This window comes from Chiloscyllium punctatum, chromosome 44 (assembly GCF_047496795.1).
Source record: "Chiloscyllium punctatum isolate Juve2018m chromosome 44, sChiPun1.3, whole genome shotgun sequence".
NCBI lineage: Eukaryota > Metazoa > Chordata > Chondrichthyes > Orectolobiformes > Hemiscylliidae > Chiloscyllium > Chiloscyllium punctatum.
Genome location: NC_092782.1, coordinates 19497501 through 19513817, shown reverse-complemented (window position 1 = coordinate 19513817; position 16317 = coordinate 19497501). Strand labels below are relative to the sequence as shown.

Genomic DNA, 16317 nt, shown 5'->3' with positions numbered 1-16317 from the left:
GAACCTGCATTCCAAGTCTCTTTGTTCAGCAACACTCCCTAGGACCTTACCATTAAGTGTATAAGTCCTGCTAAGATTTGCTTTCCCAAAATGCAGCACCTCGCACTTATCTGAATTAAACTCCATCTGCCACATCTCAGCCCATTGGCCTATCTGGTCAAGATCCTGTTGTAATCTGAGGTAACCCTCTTCGCTGTCCATGACACCTCCAATTTTGGTGTCATCTGCAAACTTACTAACTGTACCTCTTATGCTCACATCCAAATCATTTATGTAAATGACAAAAAGTAGAGGGCCCAGCACCGATCCTTGTGGCACTCCACTGGTCACTGGCCTCCAGTCTGAAAAACCATCCTTCACCACCACCTTTGAGCCCGTCTTCTACCTTTGAGCCAGTTCTGTATCCAAATGGCTCGTTCTCCCTGTATTCCATGAGATCTAACCTTGCTAATCAGTCTCCCATGGGGAACCTTGTCGAACGCCTTACTGAAGTCCATATAGATCACATCTACTGCTCTGCCCTCATCAATCTTCTTTGTTACTTCATCAAAAAACTCAATCAAGCTTGTGAGACATGATTTCCCACGCACAAAGCCATGTTGACTATCCTGAATCAGTCCTTGCCTTTCCAAATACATGAACATCCTGTCCCTCAGGATTCCCTCCAACAACTTGCCCACCACCGAGTTCAGGCTTACTGGTCTATAGTTCCCTGGCTTGTCCTTATCACCCTTCTTAAACAGTGGCACCATGTTTGCCAACCTCCAGTCTTCCGGCACTTCACCTGTGACTATCGATGACACAAATATCTCAGCAAGAGGCTCAGCAATCACTTCTCTAGCTTCCTACAGAGTTCTCAGGTACACCTGATCAGGTCCTGGGGATTTATCCACCTTTAACCGTTTCAAGACATCCAGCACTTCCTCCTCTGAAATCTGGACATTTTGCAAGATGTCACTATCTATTTCCCTACAGTCTATATCTTCCACATCCTTTTCCACAGTAAATACTGATGCAAAATATTCATTTAGTATCTCCCCCATTTTCTGTGGCTCCACACAAAGGCTGCCTTGCTGATCTTTAAGGAGCCCTATTCTCTCCCTAGTTACCCTTTTGTCCTTAATATATTCGTAAAAACCCTTTGGATTCTCTTTAATTCTATTTGCCAAAGCTGTCTCATGTCCCTATTTTGCCTTCCTGATTTCCCTCTTAAGTATACTCCTACTTTCTTTATACTCTAAGGATTCACTCGATTTATCCTGTCTGTACCTGACATATGCTTCCTTCTTTTTCTTAACCAAACCCTCAATTTCTTTAGTCATCCAGCTTTCCCTATAGTTACCAGCCTTCCCTTTCACCCTGACTGGAATATACTTTCTCTGGATTCTTGCTATCTCATTTCTGAAGGTTTCCCATTTTCTAGCCGTCCCTTTACCTGCGAACATCTGCCTCCAATCAGCTTTTGAAAGTTCTTGCCTAATACCGTCAAAATTGGCTTTTCTCCAATTTAGAACTTCAACTTTTAGATCTGATCTATCCTTTTCCATCACTATTTTAAAACAAATAGAATTATGGTCACTGGCCCCAAAGTGCTCCCCCACTGACACCTCAGCCACCTGCCCTGCCTTATTTCCCAAGAGTAGGTCAAGTTTTGCACCTTCTCTAGTAGGTATATCCACATACTGAATCAGAAAATTGTCTTGTACACTCTTAACAAATTCCTCTCCATCTAAACCTTTAACTATGGCAGTCCCAGTCGATGTTTGGCAAGTTAAAATCCCCTACCATAACCACCATATTATTCTTACAGATAACTGAGATCACCTTACAAGTTTGTTTCTCAATTTCCCTTTGACTATTGGGGGGGTCTATAATACAATCCCAATAAGGTGATCATCCCTTTCTTATTTCTCAGTTCCACCCAAATAACTTCCCTGGATGTATTTCCAGGAATATCCTCCCTTAGCACAGCTGTAATGCTATCCCTTATCAAAAATGCCACTCCCCCTCCTCTTTCACCTTCTTTTCTATCCTTCCTGTAGCATTTGTATCCTGGAACATTCAGCTGCCAGTCCTGCCCATCCCTGAGCCATGTTTCCGTAATTGCTATGATATCCCAGTCCTATGTTCCTAACCTTGCCCTGAGTTCATCTGCCTTCCCTGTTAGGCCCCTTGCATTGAAATAAATGCAGTTTAATTTATTAGTCCTACCTTGTCCCTGCCTGCCCTGACTGTTTGACTCACGTCTGTTGTCAGCTGTACCCATCTCAGATCGATCTCTTTCCTCACTATCTCCCTGGGTTCCACCCCCCCCCCCCCCCCCCCCACCTTACTAGTTTAAATCCTCCCAAGCAGTTCTAGCAAATTTCTCTGCCAGTAGATTAGTCCCCTTCCAATTTAGGTGCAATCCGTCCTTCTTGTACAGGTCACTTCTACCCCAAAAGAGATTCCAATGATCCAAAAATGTGAATCTTTCTCCCATACACCAGCTCCTCAGCCATGCATTCATCTGCTCTATCCTCCTATTCCTGCCCTCACTAGCTCATAGCACTGGGAGTAATCCAGATATTGCTACCCTTGAGGACCTCCTTTTTAAATTTCTACCTAACTCTCTGTAATCTCCCTTCAGAGTCTCAACCTTTTCCCTTCCAATGACGTTGGTTCCAACGTAGACAATGACCTCCTGCTGGCCCCTCTCCCCCGTGAGAACATTCTGCACCCTCTCCGAAACGTCCTTGATCCTGGCACTACGGAAACAACACACCATTCTGCTTTTTTCTGCTGGCCACAGAAACGTCTGTCTGTACCTCTGACTACAGAATCCCCTAACACAATTGATCTCTTGGAAGCTGATGTACCCCTAGTTGCATCACAGCCAGTCTCAATACCAGAAACTTGGCTGTTTGTGCTACGTTCCCCTGAGAATCCATCACCCCCTACATTTTCCAAAACAGCATACTGTTTGAAATGGGTATATCCACAAAGGACTCCTGCTCTAGTTGCATACCTCTCTTACCCTTCCTGGAGTTAACCCATTTATGTGACTGTATCTGAGACTTTCCCCCCTTTCTATAACTGCCATCCATCACATAATGTTGCTGTTGCAAATTCCTCATCGCTTCTATTTGTCTCTCCAACCGATCCACTTGATCTGATAAGATTCGCATCCAACAGCATTTATGGCAGATATAATCTGCAGTAACCTTTAAACTCTCTTTAAACTCCCACATCTGACAAGAAGTACATATCACTGTAAAGGCCACTTTTCCTCCTTCACAATTTACAGACCCAGAAAATAACACTGTCTTATTCCTCTACAAACACTGTCACAGGTTAAATTAATAGCTATGGCTTATATTTTAAGTTTAATCAAGAGACTTATCTCCAAAAACATTTAATCAAGATAGAATCCACTGTACCCACTACTGCAGCCTTTCTCTAGGTCAGACTTAAAACAAAAATTAACTTATCTGATTCTGTGCTGTGAACTTCGCCCAACAGTTCCTCCAAGATTAGTTGTGAATTTCACTGTTTGTTAATTTTCCCAGATGCACTCCACTGTCCAGCGATACATGAATTCAAACAGCAAAGGCAGTAACTGTGCAGGTTTTCTCTCTCTCTCTTTCCTGCACTGACCTCACCATGTGCTTCCTTTGTCTGCTCTTCTCCCTTTTAAAACTGCTGTTGTTTTGACTTTTTTTTTCCAAAGTTCCAAAACAATGCAACAGTATATAAAACAGTATTTGATAATGTTCCCCACAATAGGCTCATTCGGAAAGTTAGGAGGTCTGGCCGAAAGAAGACAGTGAGTGGTAGTGGATGGAAAGTATTCCACCTGGAGGTCGGTGACCAGTGGTGTCCCGCAGGAATCTGTTCTTGGGCCTGTGCTCTTTGCAGATTTTATAAATGACTTGAATGAAGAAGTGGAAGGGTGGGTTAGTACGTTTGCCAATGATACAAAGGTTGGTGGTGTTGTAGATAGACCCAAAGGACTAGCCACACTACCATACATCAAGGGCATTTCCGAACTGACAGCCAGACTACTGCAACCACTTGGACTCATAACAGCACACAAACCAACAGCCACTCTCAGATAACAACTCACCAGGACAAAGGACCTGATACCCAGCATGAGCAAAACCAATGTAGTGTACAAAATCCCATGCAAGGACTGCACAAAACACTACATATGACAAACAGGAAGACAGCTAACAATCCGCATCCATGAACACCAACTAGCCACGAAACGACACGACCAGCTATCCTTAGTAGCCACACACCCAGATGACAAGCAACATGAATTCGTCTGGGACAGCACTACTATTATAGGACAAGCCAAACAGAGAACAGCCAGGGAATTCCGAGAGGCATGGCACTCATCCACAGATTCAATCAATAAGCACATCGATCTGGACCCAATATACCGACCACTGCAGTGGACAGCTGGAACTGACAACCAGAAGCAGCAGATTCAAACCACTACAAATGCCAAAGGAAAGATCACAGAAGTGTTTCACAGGAGGCTCCAAGCACTAAGGATGTCACCTAGATTGGGGACGAAACGTCTGCAACACAAATTCCCAGCTCGGCGAACAGAACCACTACAACGAGCACCCAAGCTACAAATCTTCTCACAAATGTTGTAGATAGTGTCGAGGGCTGTTGAAGGCTACATAAGACATTGACAGGATGCAAAGCTGGGCTGAGAAGGGGTAGATGGAGTTCAACCTGCATAAATGTGAAGTGATTCATTTTGGAAGGTCAAATTTGAATGCTGATTACAGGGTTAAAGACAGGATGCTTGACAGTGTGGAGGAACAGCAGGATCATGGTGTTCACGTACATAGATCCCTCAACGTTGCCACCCAGGTTGATAGGGTTGTTAAGAAGGCATGTGGTGTTTTGGCTTTCATTAACAGAGGGATTGAGTTTAAGAGCCAGGAGGTTTTGCTGCAGCTCAATAAAGCCCTGGTTAGACTACACTTGAAATAATGGGATTGCCTCATTATAGGAAGGATGTAGATGCTTTAGAGAGGGTGCAGAGGAGATTTACCAGGATACTGACTGGATTGGACGGCTTGTCTTATGAAGAGAGGCTGAGTGAACTAGGGCTTTTCACACTGGAGAGAAGGAGGAAGAGAGGTGACTTGGTAGAGGTGTACAGAGTAATGAGAGGCATAGATAGAGGAGATAGCTAGAGACTTTTCCCCAGGGCAGAATGGCTGTCACGAGGGGTCATAATTTTAAGGTGATTGGAGGAAGGTATAGGGGAGATGTCAGAGGTAGATTCTTTATGCAGAGAGTGGTGGGTGTGTGGAATGCATTGCCAGTGGTGGTAGCAGAGTCAGAGACATTAGGGATATTTAAGCGATGGTTGGACAAGCACATGGACAGCAGTAAATTGAGGGGTGTGTAGGTTAGGTTGATCTTAGATTAAGATAACATCAAAGGCTGAAGGGCCTGTAGTATGCTGTACTGTTCTATGTTCTAAGGGGTAGAAAAAAGGATTATTTGTCTTTGATGTGGTGACTAGTATTTCTAACAGATTAACCACTTGGACAATTTAAAATCTTTGAATAGATTTAATGAGTAACAATTTCTTTTTTGAATCTTGAGGTCTGTCCATGGTGGATGCTGGTTGAATGCCTATAGAGGTGGCATTGGAATATGGGGTGGCATGGCGAGGTTACGATGGAAGTAACATGGAAAGTGAGGTCTTAAGGCTAGAAGTCCCACAGTTTATTATAAAATGAGCAATAGTCTCAGATGATTGAGGTCAGCCTTCAAAGCAGCTTTGCCCACTTTTGTAGCCAGCTGTAATATGAATCCAGAGGTCATATGTCCAACTCAATCTTACCCTCATCACTCCTGGACAGAAAATCATACACACATTTATTCCCATCTCCATGGTGGAAATCTGAATGCTCCCACACCCCAAGTGTCAAGGGACAGACATATCACTGGAGAGAGACCTCTGACTTTCAAATTGGAAAGAAAGCTTTTAAGATGTAAACTAATAGAGGGACACAAGAGAGTTAAAGGCAGAGTAGAAAGTAACTGTACAAACATGATATGTATTCCTGATGGCAGAACTAGAGACCTGGCAGCACGCAGGGGAAAGATATGGATCCTAATGTTGGGGAAGCTTTCCATTGGTGAAGCCTGTTTTCAATCAGCAATGTAGCAAAGTATGAGCAGGTTTATGATACAAAGTTTCCTGGACAAACAGGAGGTTGTGCATTGCTTCACAACTTTCCTGTCCATCTCCATCTGTCAGTGTTTTGCTTCAATCCTTGTTGCATTCCATCTTTACCTTCAGCTCTATTCAAACTTCTCCCCCCCCACCCCCGCCATCATTTGCCTCTCACTATTTTTCCTTGTTCTGGAACTTCTACTTCTCATCCAGAATCCTTCAATTGTACTTTCACATGTAGATGTCTGAGTCTACACTGACAGTAGGTCCACAGGTTCAGCAATGCCTCCCTGCAAGTTCTCCTTCAGGTGTCCATGGCATCCCTACAGGTGGCATCAGAAGATCCTCCCATCTGGCCAAAGTGGTCGAAATGAAGATGGCAGAGAAGACAGGTTTAAAGGTTATTCTGCAAGGAACAATGGCAGATTCCATTCTACATCCCAGGAAAGCAGTGTGATCTCATACAGAATCTACACAGAGGCATGCATCTGCATCCTGGATGTCTTGGGAACAGAAACTCAGGTCAAAACCTTTTTAAAAAATGAACATTTTACCAACAGAACACAATGCCAGATAAAAGAAGAGGCCTGTTTTTGGTTAATCACAGTCTGGAAGGCTAGTGGGGAGGGAACACCTACTTAGGAAAAAAAAAAGATTGTGAAGAGTTGAAGGCCATGGAATCACCAGAATGAATCTTGCAACTGGAAGTTCAATTGATTACACTCGAAGCATTTGAGTGAAGAGGATGCTTTTTTTCCTGAAAGGATACAGAAGATTCAATTAAGGAATTAAGGAGAAGAGATCCCGTTAAAGCCATTGTTCTCTGAACAATGGTCTGAAAATGAGAGAGACCACACCTAGAACTCTGAAAATAATTTTGGCCTCCATATTTTAGAAAGGATGTACTTTTATTGGAGGCAATTCAGCAAAGGTTCACTAGATTGGTCCCTAAGATGAGATATTTCTGAGAATTTTTCTTTTCTTATGTTTGGATCCAACTATGGAACACCTTCTGGCAATGTGGATGACTTCAATTCATGCAGTATAATTGGAGGTTGCAGCAGTCTGATATGGCTCAGCATTCTCAATGGATAATGGTTCTCATTGACACCTCATTAAAGCTACCATCTTCTCTGAAGCAGAGAAACACTGCCAAACCTGAAAAGAAAGTCCAGAAATAATTTCTCATAAAAAAATAAATATATCACTGCTTTTTGATGACTGTACCTCTGTCTCAGTCTTCATTTCTGGTCCAGGAATAAATAATTCTTTTATTTCTTTGCATAACTGCAAGACCATATCCTGTAAAATAGATGAAAACATTTTAAAAACTGTCAACTTGTGTAGAATGTTGTCAAATCAAATCTGTTTACTGTTCCAATATAACAAAACTACTGCAGCTTCTGGAGAGCTAAAACAAAAACAGAAATTGCTGCTGGAACTCAGAAGGTCTGACAGCATCTGTAGGAAGAAAGTAAAGTTAATGTTTCGGGTCTGATGACTCATCAGTTTCACTGATTTAGTTGAGGGGAGCAAAAGTATGGTGGCTAAATCACAGATGACAGCAAGACAAGTAGAAAAATATGTTGTGAAGAAGACAAAATTATTGTAGACAGATAAAGGTGGATTGAGTGAGTGAGCAGGCAAAAATCTGAAAGATTGAGTAATAATATTTTCTATTCAGCCTGATCAGAAATGTTTCAGTAAACTTTATTTTAACTGGCACCTTATGAACCAGCACTCTTGATAAATCAGTAAAAACTATATATCTGAAAAACCGGAAGTTTACTGTAACTATATATCTGAAAAACCGAATGTTTACTGTAATGTGTTCTCCATGATGTCCAAATAGTCAGTTGTAGCTGCAAGTGAGAAAACTCTATACTGATAAGTTTTATTTCTGGCAAAGTTGCATTTATTTATGATTTCTATTGTAAATAAAGTATAACAGTGATGTTTATACCCTCACATAACATTTCAAATACTTAGTTTGATTGATTATATGGACCTCTGATCAACTGGAATATTGTTCAACTGGCACACTCCTGGTCCCATAGGTACCAGTTAATAAAAGGTTTGCTGTATCACACACCTCTGGAGCAGATGGATTTAAACCTGGGCCTTCTGGCTAAAAGGTAAGGACATTACCACTGTGCCACAAGAACCGTATGGATAGAGTTGGAAAATATGAAGTTGTTCACTTTGGTATTAAGAATTAAAAAACAGTATTACTTAAATGGCGAATGATTGCAAAATTCAAAGTTTCAGAAGGACTTAAGAAATCTTGTTCTTTGACTTCTCGCCAAGGAGAACAGTCCCAGCTTCTTTAGTCTATCCTCTCAACTGAAGTTTCTTATTCCTGGAACCATTTCATTTTTGTAAATAGCTTTTGCACCTCTGCAATGGATCATTTTGAGATAGAGTTGGGGGGTGAGCTGAGAATAGTTCACAGGTTGGCGCAACATCGAGGGCTGAAGGGCCTGTTCTGCACTGTATTGTTCTATGTTCTGACGCATGAGTCACAAAAATGTTTGCAGTACAGTATGGCATTAAGAAGGCTAATGGGATGTCATCCTTTATTATGAGAGGAATTGAACATAAAAGTATGGACATTATGCTTCAGCTGTCCATGAAATTGGTATAAGTACATCAAACACTGTGTGCAACCTCAGTCTTCTCATTTAAGGTAGGTAGAACATATTGGAGGTAGTTAAGAAAAAAGTTACTAGACTGAAACCTGGAATTAGCATGTTGTTTTATGAGGAGAGATTGGATGGGTTGTGCTTGTTTCCACTGGAGTTTAGAAGAGTAGGGGGAGTGACTTGATTGAAGTGTACAAGGTCCTGAAAAGTCTCGATAGTTTGGACTGGAAAGGATGTTTCGTCTTGTGGGTCAGTTCAAAACTCAGGGACACGACTTTAAAATTAGGGGTCACTCTTTAAAGGACAGAAATGGGGAGAATGTTTTTCTCTCAGAGGATTGTGCTACTTTGGAACTCTGTGGTTCAGAAGGCAGTGGAGGCAGGGTCATAGAATATTTTTAAGATAGAGGTGGTTAGATTCTTGTTAGATAGAAAATTCATGTGTTATCGGGGGTAGATGGGGATGTGGAATTGGAAACAAACATACTGAATGATGGAGCATGCTTGAGTGACCGAATAGCCTTTTTCTGCTCCTATTTTCTATGTTTGTAATATACTGGGAGATGATAGGGCTACATTTTTCTAAACACAAGTCACAAAGTGATATGGTTGAAAATAAAATCTCAGCCTGTGTTTGCTTTGAAAAATACCTCTTGCTTCAATGGATAATGTTTTAAAATAATAAAATGCAGCTGTGGGTATTTCGATATTGATTATCTCTTGATTCATTTCTAGGTTTTATATTTCTGTATCTTCCAATTGCTGCTGTCTCGAGTATGAACTAGGTACAGTAAAATGGAGGCAACATGAAATCTGTTTACTGCACTTAATTTGTACTGATACCTGGGCTGTTGCTGTGGTTCTTAAGATTTCTTTAGGTGGTCACTGGTGTATGCATTAATTTAAATATTAAAATGACGGTCCCGTGCCTGAATATTGACTTATTTCCCAATATAGAAACGGATTGGCTGAGTCTTCACCAGAAATTAATTGTTGTAATGTTTTGCTGAGTTGAACTGGGAGTATGATTTTCGCAAGGTCCTGCATTCAGTCACAGAATTCCTTTCCAACATTTTTGGAAAGTAAATATTTGGGTTTGGTCAGTTTAGGACAGAGTCATGCAAGCGAGTGGTAGAGGCAACAAGGAAGGCTGCACTGGCTTGAGGAAGACTGACAACGGTAGACTATACAGTAATCAGATCTCCTGCCTCAGCTTTACAATATATCAAGTAGCTCCATTCTTCTGGGATTTAAGGTTTGATCTCTGATATGTGCTGGATCAGGAATTACAGCACCAGAACATCCATGCACTGCCCAAGGCTGTGAAGGTACCTGTGATCCAAATTTTTATACACAGCTTTAGGCCAAGAACTATAATTCTTGCCATGCTCTGAGGACTCTGGCACATAAACCTGTGGCACAGGCCAGGCATATTCAGCCAACCATTCTGGCTTTGTCTTTAACAGCAACTGCAGACATATCCTTGCAGACTGATGCAGTGTGAAAAGGAGACCCAGAACCAGGAAGAGGCATGAAATGGGAGTCCATAGGACTGGGAGTGTTCTACTGCAGGTTAAGACTCTGTACCAGAAAGATGCAACTGTGTGAGTCTCCAGGCAATTAGGGGTTAAAGAAGTCCTGATAACCAGCAGGTGTAGTGAAGAATTGGGGATGGGGATTAGAAAAATCCCTGGGAGCAATCTAGAACAATGGGAGAGTGGAAGAAGGCCAGACAGCCATTGATAATTCAATGCAGCTGAGAGTTGAGTAGAAGAATATGACATTTTCCTGACACAGCTGAAAAGTATCCCAGTTCAAAGAAATCCAGTGCCAACTTAAGGATGCTCGCTCTCTGCATAAGAGATGGAATTGTGCCCACAGGTGCTGGAGTGTAAAATTGAGAATCCTGTACACCACAGATTCAGGGGAAATAATTGAACTACCAGGATGTGAACAGTCATTTAAGCAGTTCAAAGTTACACCTTCGAAAATGATGAGTTTGAAACCCTTATAAAGGAAACAAATATTTTTGGAACATTGAACAGTACAGCACAGGAACAGGCTTTTCAGCACTATGCTGTGCCAAACATGATGCCAAATTAAACGAATACCTTCTGTCTGCCACAGTCCATAACCCTGCATTCCTTGCATATTCTTATGCTTATCAAAAAGCTCCTTAAACATCCCTATTATATTTGCCTACATTACTATCCCTGATAGTGTATTCCAGGCACTTATCACTCTCTGTGTATAAAAAACTTGTCCCTCACATCTACTTAGAACTTTCCAATCTTACCTTAAATGCATGCCCTGTAGTGTTAGACATTTCAATTCTGGGAAAAAGATTTTGACTATCAACCCTATCTCTGCCTCTAACTTTTACATATACTTCTATCAGGTCTCCCTCAGCCTCCACCGCTCCAGAGAAAACAATCCTAATTTGTCTAGCTTCTCCTTGTAGCTCTTACTCTCGAATCCAGGCAGAATCCTGGTAAACCTCTTCTGCATCCTCTCCAAAGCCTCCACATCATTCCTGTAATCTGGTGACCAGAATTGAATGCAATAATGTGGCCTAACCAAAGTTTTATAATGATGCAACATAACTTCCTGATTCTTGTACTCATTCCCCAAACAATAAAGGCAAGCATGCCATATGCCTTCTTTATCACCCTATCTACTTGTATGGCCTCTTTCAGAGAGCTATGGACTGGGATTCCAAGATTTCTCTGTATATTTATGCTATTCAGGGTCCTGCCATTATTTTTCCCTTAACATTTGATTTTCCAAAGTGCAGCACTGCACACTTGCCTAGATTAAACTCCACCTGCTACTTCTCCATTCAGACCTGCAACTGATCTATATCCCCCTAAATCCTTTGAGAACCTTCTACACTATCCACAACTCCATTGATCTTTGTATCATCTGCAAACTTATTAACCTACCCATCTACATTTTCATCTAAATCATTTAAATAAATCACAGACAGCAGAAGTCCCAATACAGATCCCTGCGGAAAACTACTAGTCATGGATCTCCATCCAGAAAAACACCCTTTCACCACTACCCTCTGCCTTCTATGGACAAGCCAATCCTGAATCCAAATGGCCAAGTAAGTCACCATGGATACCTAATTATGAGGGATGTTATTGAAAGCCTTACTAAAATCCATGTAAATAACATGCCCTGCTTTCAAAAAGCTCCTTACAAAGTAAGTTTTCAATTATCTCTCTGACCACATTCCTAATTAGTGCTGCAGCTTGAGTGTATCTTAGTATGCTAATGATAGTATTTAAGTCTAAGTTGAGTGTTGTTCTCTCAGTAATCCCAGCTACTCCACAGTGGTAGCTTGTCTTCATGGCTTAATCTGAATGTAAAATGGTCAACTATAACTGTAGAAACATCCACAACCAAATCATCCGCCGACATTTCCGCCACCTCCAAAAAGACCCCACCACCAGGGATATATTTCCCTCCCCACCCCTTTCCGCCTTCCGCAAAGACCGTTCCCTCCGTGACTACCTGGTCAGGTCCACACCCCCCTACGACCCACCCTCCCATCCTGGCACTTTCCCCTGCCACCGCAGGAACTGTAAAACCTATGCCCACACCTCTTCCCTCACCTCTATCCAAGGCCCTAAAGGAGCCTTCCACATCCATCAAAGTTTTACCTGCACATCCACTAATATCATTTATTGTATCCGTTGCTCCCGATGTGGTCTCCTCTACATTGGGGAGACTGGGCGCCTCCTAGCAGAGCGCTTTAGGGAACATCTCCGAGACACCCGCACCAATCAACCAAACCGCCCCGTGGCCCAACATTTCAACTCCCCCTCCCACTCTGCCGAGGACATGGAGGTCCTGGGCCTCCTTCACCGCTGCTCCCTCACCACCAGACGCCTGGAGGAAGAACGCCTCATCTTCCGCCTCGGAACACTTCAACCCCAGGGCATCAAGGTGGACTTCAACAGCTTCCTCATTTCCACTTCCCCTCATCCTAGTTTCAAACTTCCAGCTCAGCACTGTCTCCTTGACTGGTCCGGACTTGTTCGACCTGCCTATCTTCTTTTCCACCTATCCACTCCACCCTCTCCTCCTTGACCTATCACCTTCATCTCCTCCCCCACTCACCCATTGTACTCTATGCTTCTCTCTCCCCACCCCCACCCTCCTCTAGCTTATCTCTCCACGCTTCAGGCTCACTGCTTTTATTCCTGATGAAGGGCTTTTGCCCGAAACGTCGATTTCGCTGCTCGTTGGATGCTGCCTGAACTGCTGTGCTCTTCCAGCACCACTAATCCAGTGTTTGGTTTTCAGCATCTGCAGTCATTGTTTTTACCTTTACAATTAGTTTCAAGGCAAAGCAGTATGCTTCACCAGTAGAATGATTTTGCTACATCTGTTCGGTAGTCATGGTCATTTACATGGATCACAGCATTAACAATTCCACTCTAACATTTGAGAAGTAGTTTTGTTATTCTAATGCTTGTTTTGACTTACTTCCAATGTCGAAGGTAGTTTCCTAACATTTGTTGCAGGTTCACTTCGAATATACCTTTGCCTCATTCTTTGGTGACTGCGCTGCAATGAAGTGGATGGTGCATGTTCTGGTTGCAAATATGCCTCAGCCTTTTGTCTTAATGCAGAAAGCTTTCTGTGCAATGCAATAAGCCTAAAAAAGATGGGGAAACACAAACCTTGAGTGGCTGTGGGAACACATGATGGTAAAAACATTTACTTGTATAAACTTAGGCTACAACTCTATTTAGCCCAGTTGTCGTCTTGGAGTCTCATTACCTGCATGTTCAAAGCTTCAGACTCACCACCACCTCCCCCACACAAAGTGAAGTAAAATTGGTGAGGGCAAGAAGCTAACAAAATAATCAGCCTCTCAGCCTTCAATATCAATAGTGTTAAGTTCTATCAACATCAATAACAGCAAGAATACTTGTTTTTAATAAAGCTTCAAAAGTCTTAAGACAGCAGAGTTATTAAAACAAATTACCAGTATATTTCCTGTGATGCTACCAGCAAACACTCTCTGTTCCCTGATCTATAGGGAAGAGACATATCCATGCCATGAGCTCATGACCAGAAATATGGCTGAATATCACAAGCTTAATTGCTTTGTGGCCACTGCTCCCTGATGGCTTTTACCCAACATTTGCCTTGCAGATTTACATAATTGTAACAGGGCTGAAGAAATCCATTCAGCCCATTGTATCTCCACCAATTCTCAGAATGAGAAAAATCATTTAGTGTCATTTTCCCATCTTTATCCCATTACTCTGCACATTGGTTGTATTCAGATGACCATCTAATGCCCTCTTGAATGCCTCAATTAAAATTATCTCAACCACTCTACTATCAGGCACTGAATTTGTTACACCTCATTTGGTGATAACAAAAGTTCAGCGATTCTGGAGCCCCACTACATCTGGGGTCATCTCAAAAGTTAAGATTTAACCAAAGCATGCAAATTCCCAGTTTCCCTATCTGATGGATTCAGGTTAATAGATGAAATTGACCACATTCCCAAACTTTAAAAAAAACCCTGCTGTTTGTTACAAATAAATAAGATTTGGCACGGGTAAGCAAAACTATGAACTATCAGCACATAACTCTACTATTTAAAATGTAACCACCTTTTCAAACCCACTTATAGACAAACAACAAATAAAACAAAAACATTAGTGTTATGAGTGGAAGAAAGAAGATTGGGAAATACAGTTGTGACAATGCTGCTCCTTTAACAATGTTATGTTGTCCTTGGCTTTTATTTCAGGGAGATCATAAAAGATCAGACTCTGACAAGTTGAGGATGGTACTGCTGCTCACATAAGCGCCAGGGACCCCGGTTCAATTCCAGTCTCGTGCAACTGTCCATGTGGAGTTCGCACATTCTCCCCGTGTCTGTGTCTGCTTCCTCCGGATTCCTCCCACAGTCCAAAAATGTGCAGGTTAGGTGAATTAGCCAAGCTAAATTCCCCATATTCTCCAGGGTTTATAGGTTAGGTGCATGAGTCAGGGGTAAATGCAGGGTAAGGGAATGAGTCTGGGTGGGATACTCTTAGGAAGGTCAATATGGACTTGTTAGGCCAAATGGCTTGTTCCCACATTGTAGGGATTCTATTTTAAAAAGTCTATGTTTGGAGGATTTTAGTTTTATTATAGCTAACAGATACTGCCTCACATAAAAGCCTTTCATGTTTTAACAAAATTCTTGTACAATGAATTGGAAGTGCCTGTGTTACACTGGGGTGTACAAAGTTAAAACTCACACAAAAGAAGGTTATAATCCAAAAGGTTTATTTGGAAGCAATAACTTTCAAAGCACTGCTTCTTCATCCAGTGGTTATCTGATGAAGAAGTGCTTCGAAAGCTAGTGCTTTCAAATAAACCTGTTGGACCTGTGTGATTTTTAACTTTGTACAATGAAAGGGGAGTGGCCAGTTCTCCCAGCTCAGGTTTTCTCTGGTTTGGTCTGGCCATTCACTGAAGTCAGGCAGCTAGACCCAAAGAAGCAGGTCCATGCTGATCCTCTCTCTTTGACATCGTTTGTATAAGACCCTGTGTTTGATTTTACTTTTTGTGCCAAAAGTCGTTTATGGGGATTGTTACAAGTATTTTATCATTAAGTTGTTCTAATCTGTTTGGTTTTCGAATGGGTCAAGTTATTCTGTATCCTGTTCTCTTTGTTTGTATTTCATTCAGCAATCTTGTAAATAAATTCTGTTTTGTTTAAAACTAAGTAGTTTTGACCAGCTGCATCCCTCCTGGAATATCCACATTACACCTGCTTAAAACAACTTCCAACTAGGGTCTGGGCTATTTTCTTAAGGGGGTCTGGCCTGGTCCATAACACAGTTCAATAGCATCAGTCAGGAGGCTTTGATATAGTGTTCCTTTTATTTCCCACAAGACCATCTGTTCTTTGATCCACTTTCTCCAGGTTCTTTCACTTCTTTGCAGAAGGCACAGGGTGATTGGTATACTAATTACAAAGTCTCTTAGTTTCTGATTATAAGCAACAATTTACAGAAATGGGTGAGAGAATATAGCTGGCTTTCTTCAAGCTTCAGATACGTTTACTGTAGAGATACGGAGGCACAAAAGCTGCTTTTCTAACTGTCCTGAGGCATCTCATGTTCTATTGTAAGCTCCTAATATGTTCGCCTATTTAGGAGCCAACAGAGCTTGTTATTAGACTGCTATTAGCATCCACATCCACAACTGGTCACATTTGCACCAACCAGTACACACACTCACTCTCTGCTTACATAGCAACAGTGTAAACACAATGCACAATCAGTTCCAGTAACTGATCTATAACTTCTGATTTTGTTTGGACTAACAGGTATGCTGGATTCTGCCAGGTTATTTTTCAGTTCAAACAACTCCTACAGCTTAGAAACTCTGAAAACTAACTTATTTTGGCTATGGTTGCTCGTTCCCCTCAATTAAGAGAGTGATTCTCCTTATAAAC

General features: G+C 41.8%; 1 protein-coding gene across 1 annotated transcript in view; it reads right to left on the bottom strand.

Moving 5' to 3' along the window:
- Positions 1 to 16317, bottom strand: part of cfap54 (cilia and flagella associated 54) — a 450427-nt gene that overhangs the window by 8781 nt on the left and 425329 nt on the right. The window contains exons 68-69 of the mRNA XM_072562407.1: positions 13332 to 13503; positions 7421 to 7495 (exon numbers count right to left, since the gene is read on the bottom strand). Of these exons, the coding sequence (XP_072418508.1) occupies positions 7421 to 7495; positions 13332 to 13503 (247 nt within the window). The remainder of the gene's footprint in view (positions 1 to 7420; positions 7496 to 13331; positions 13504 to 16317) is intronic.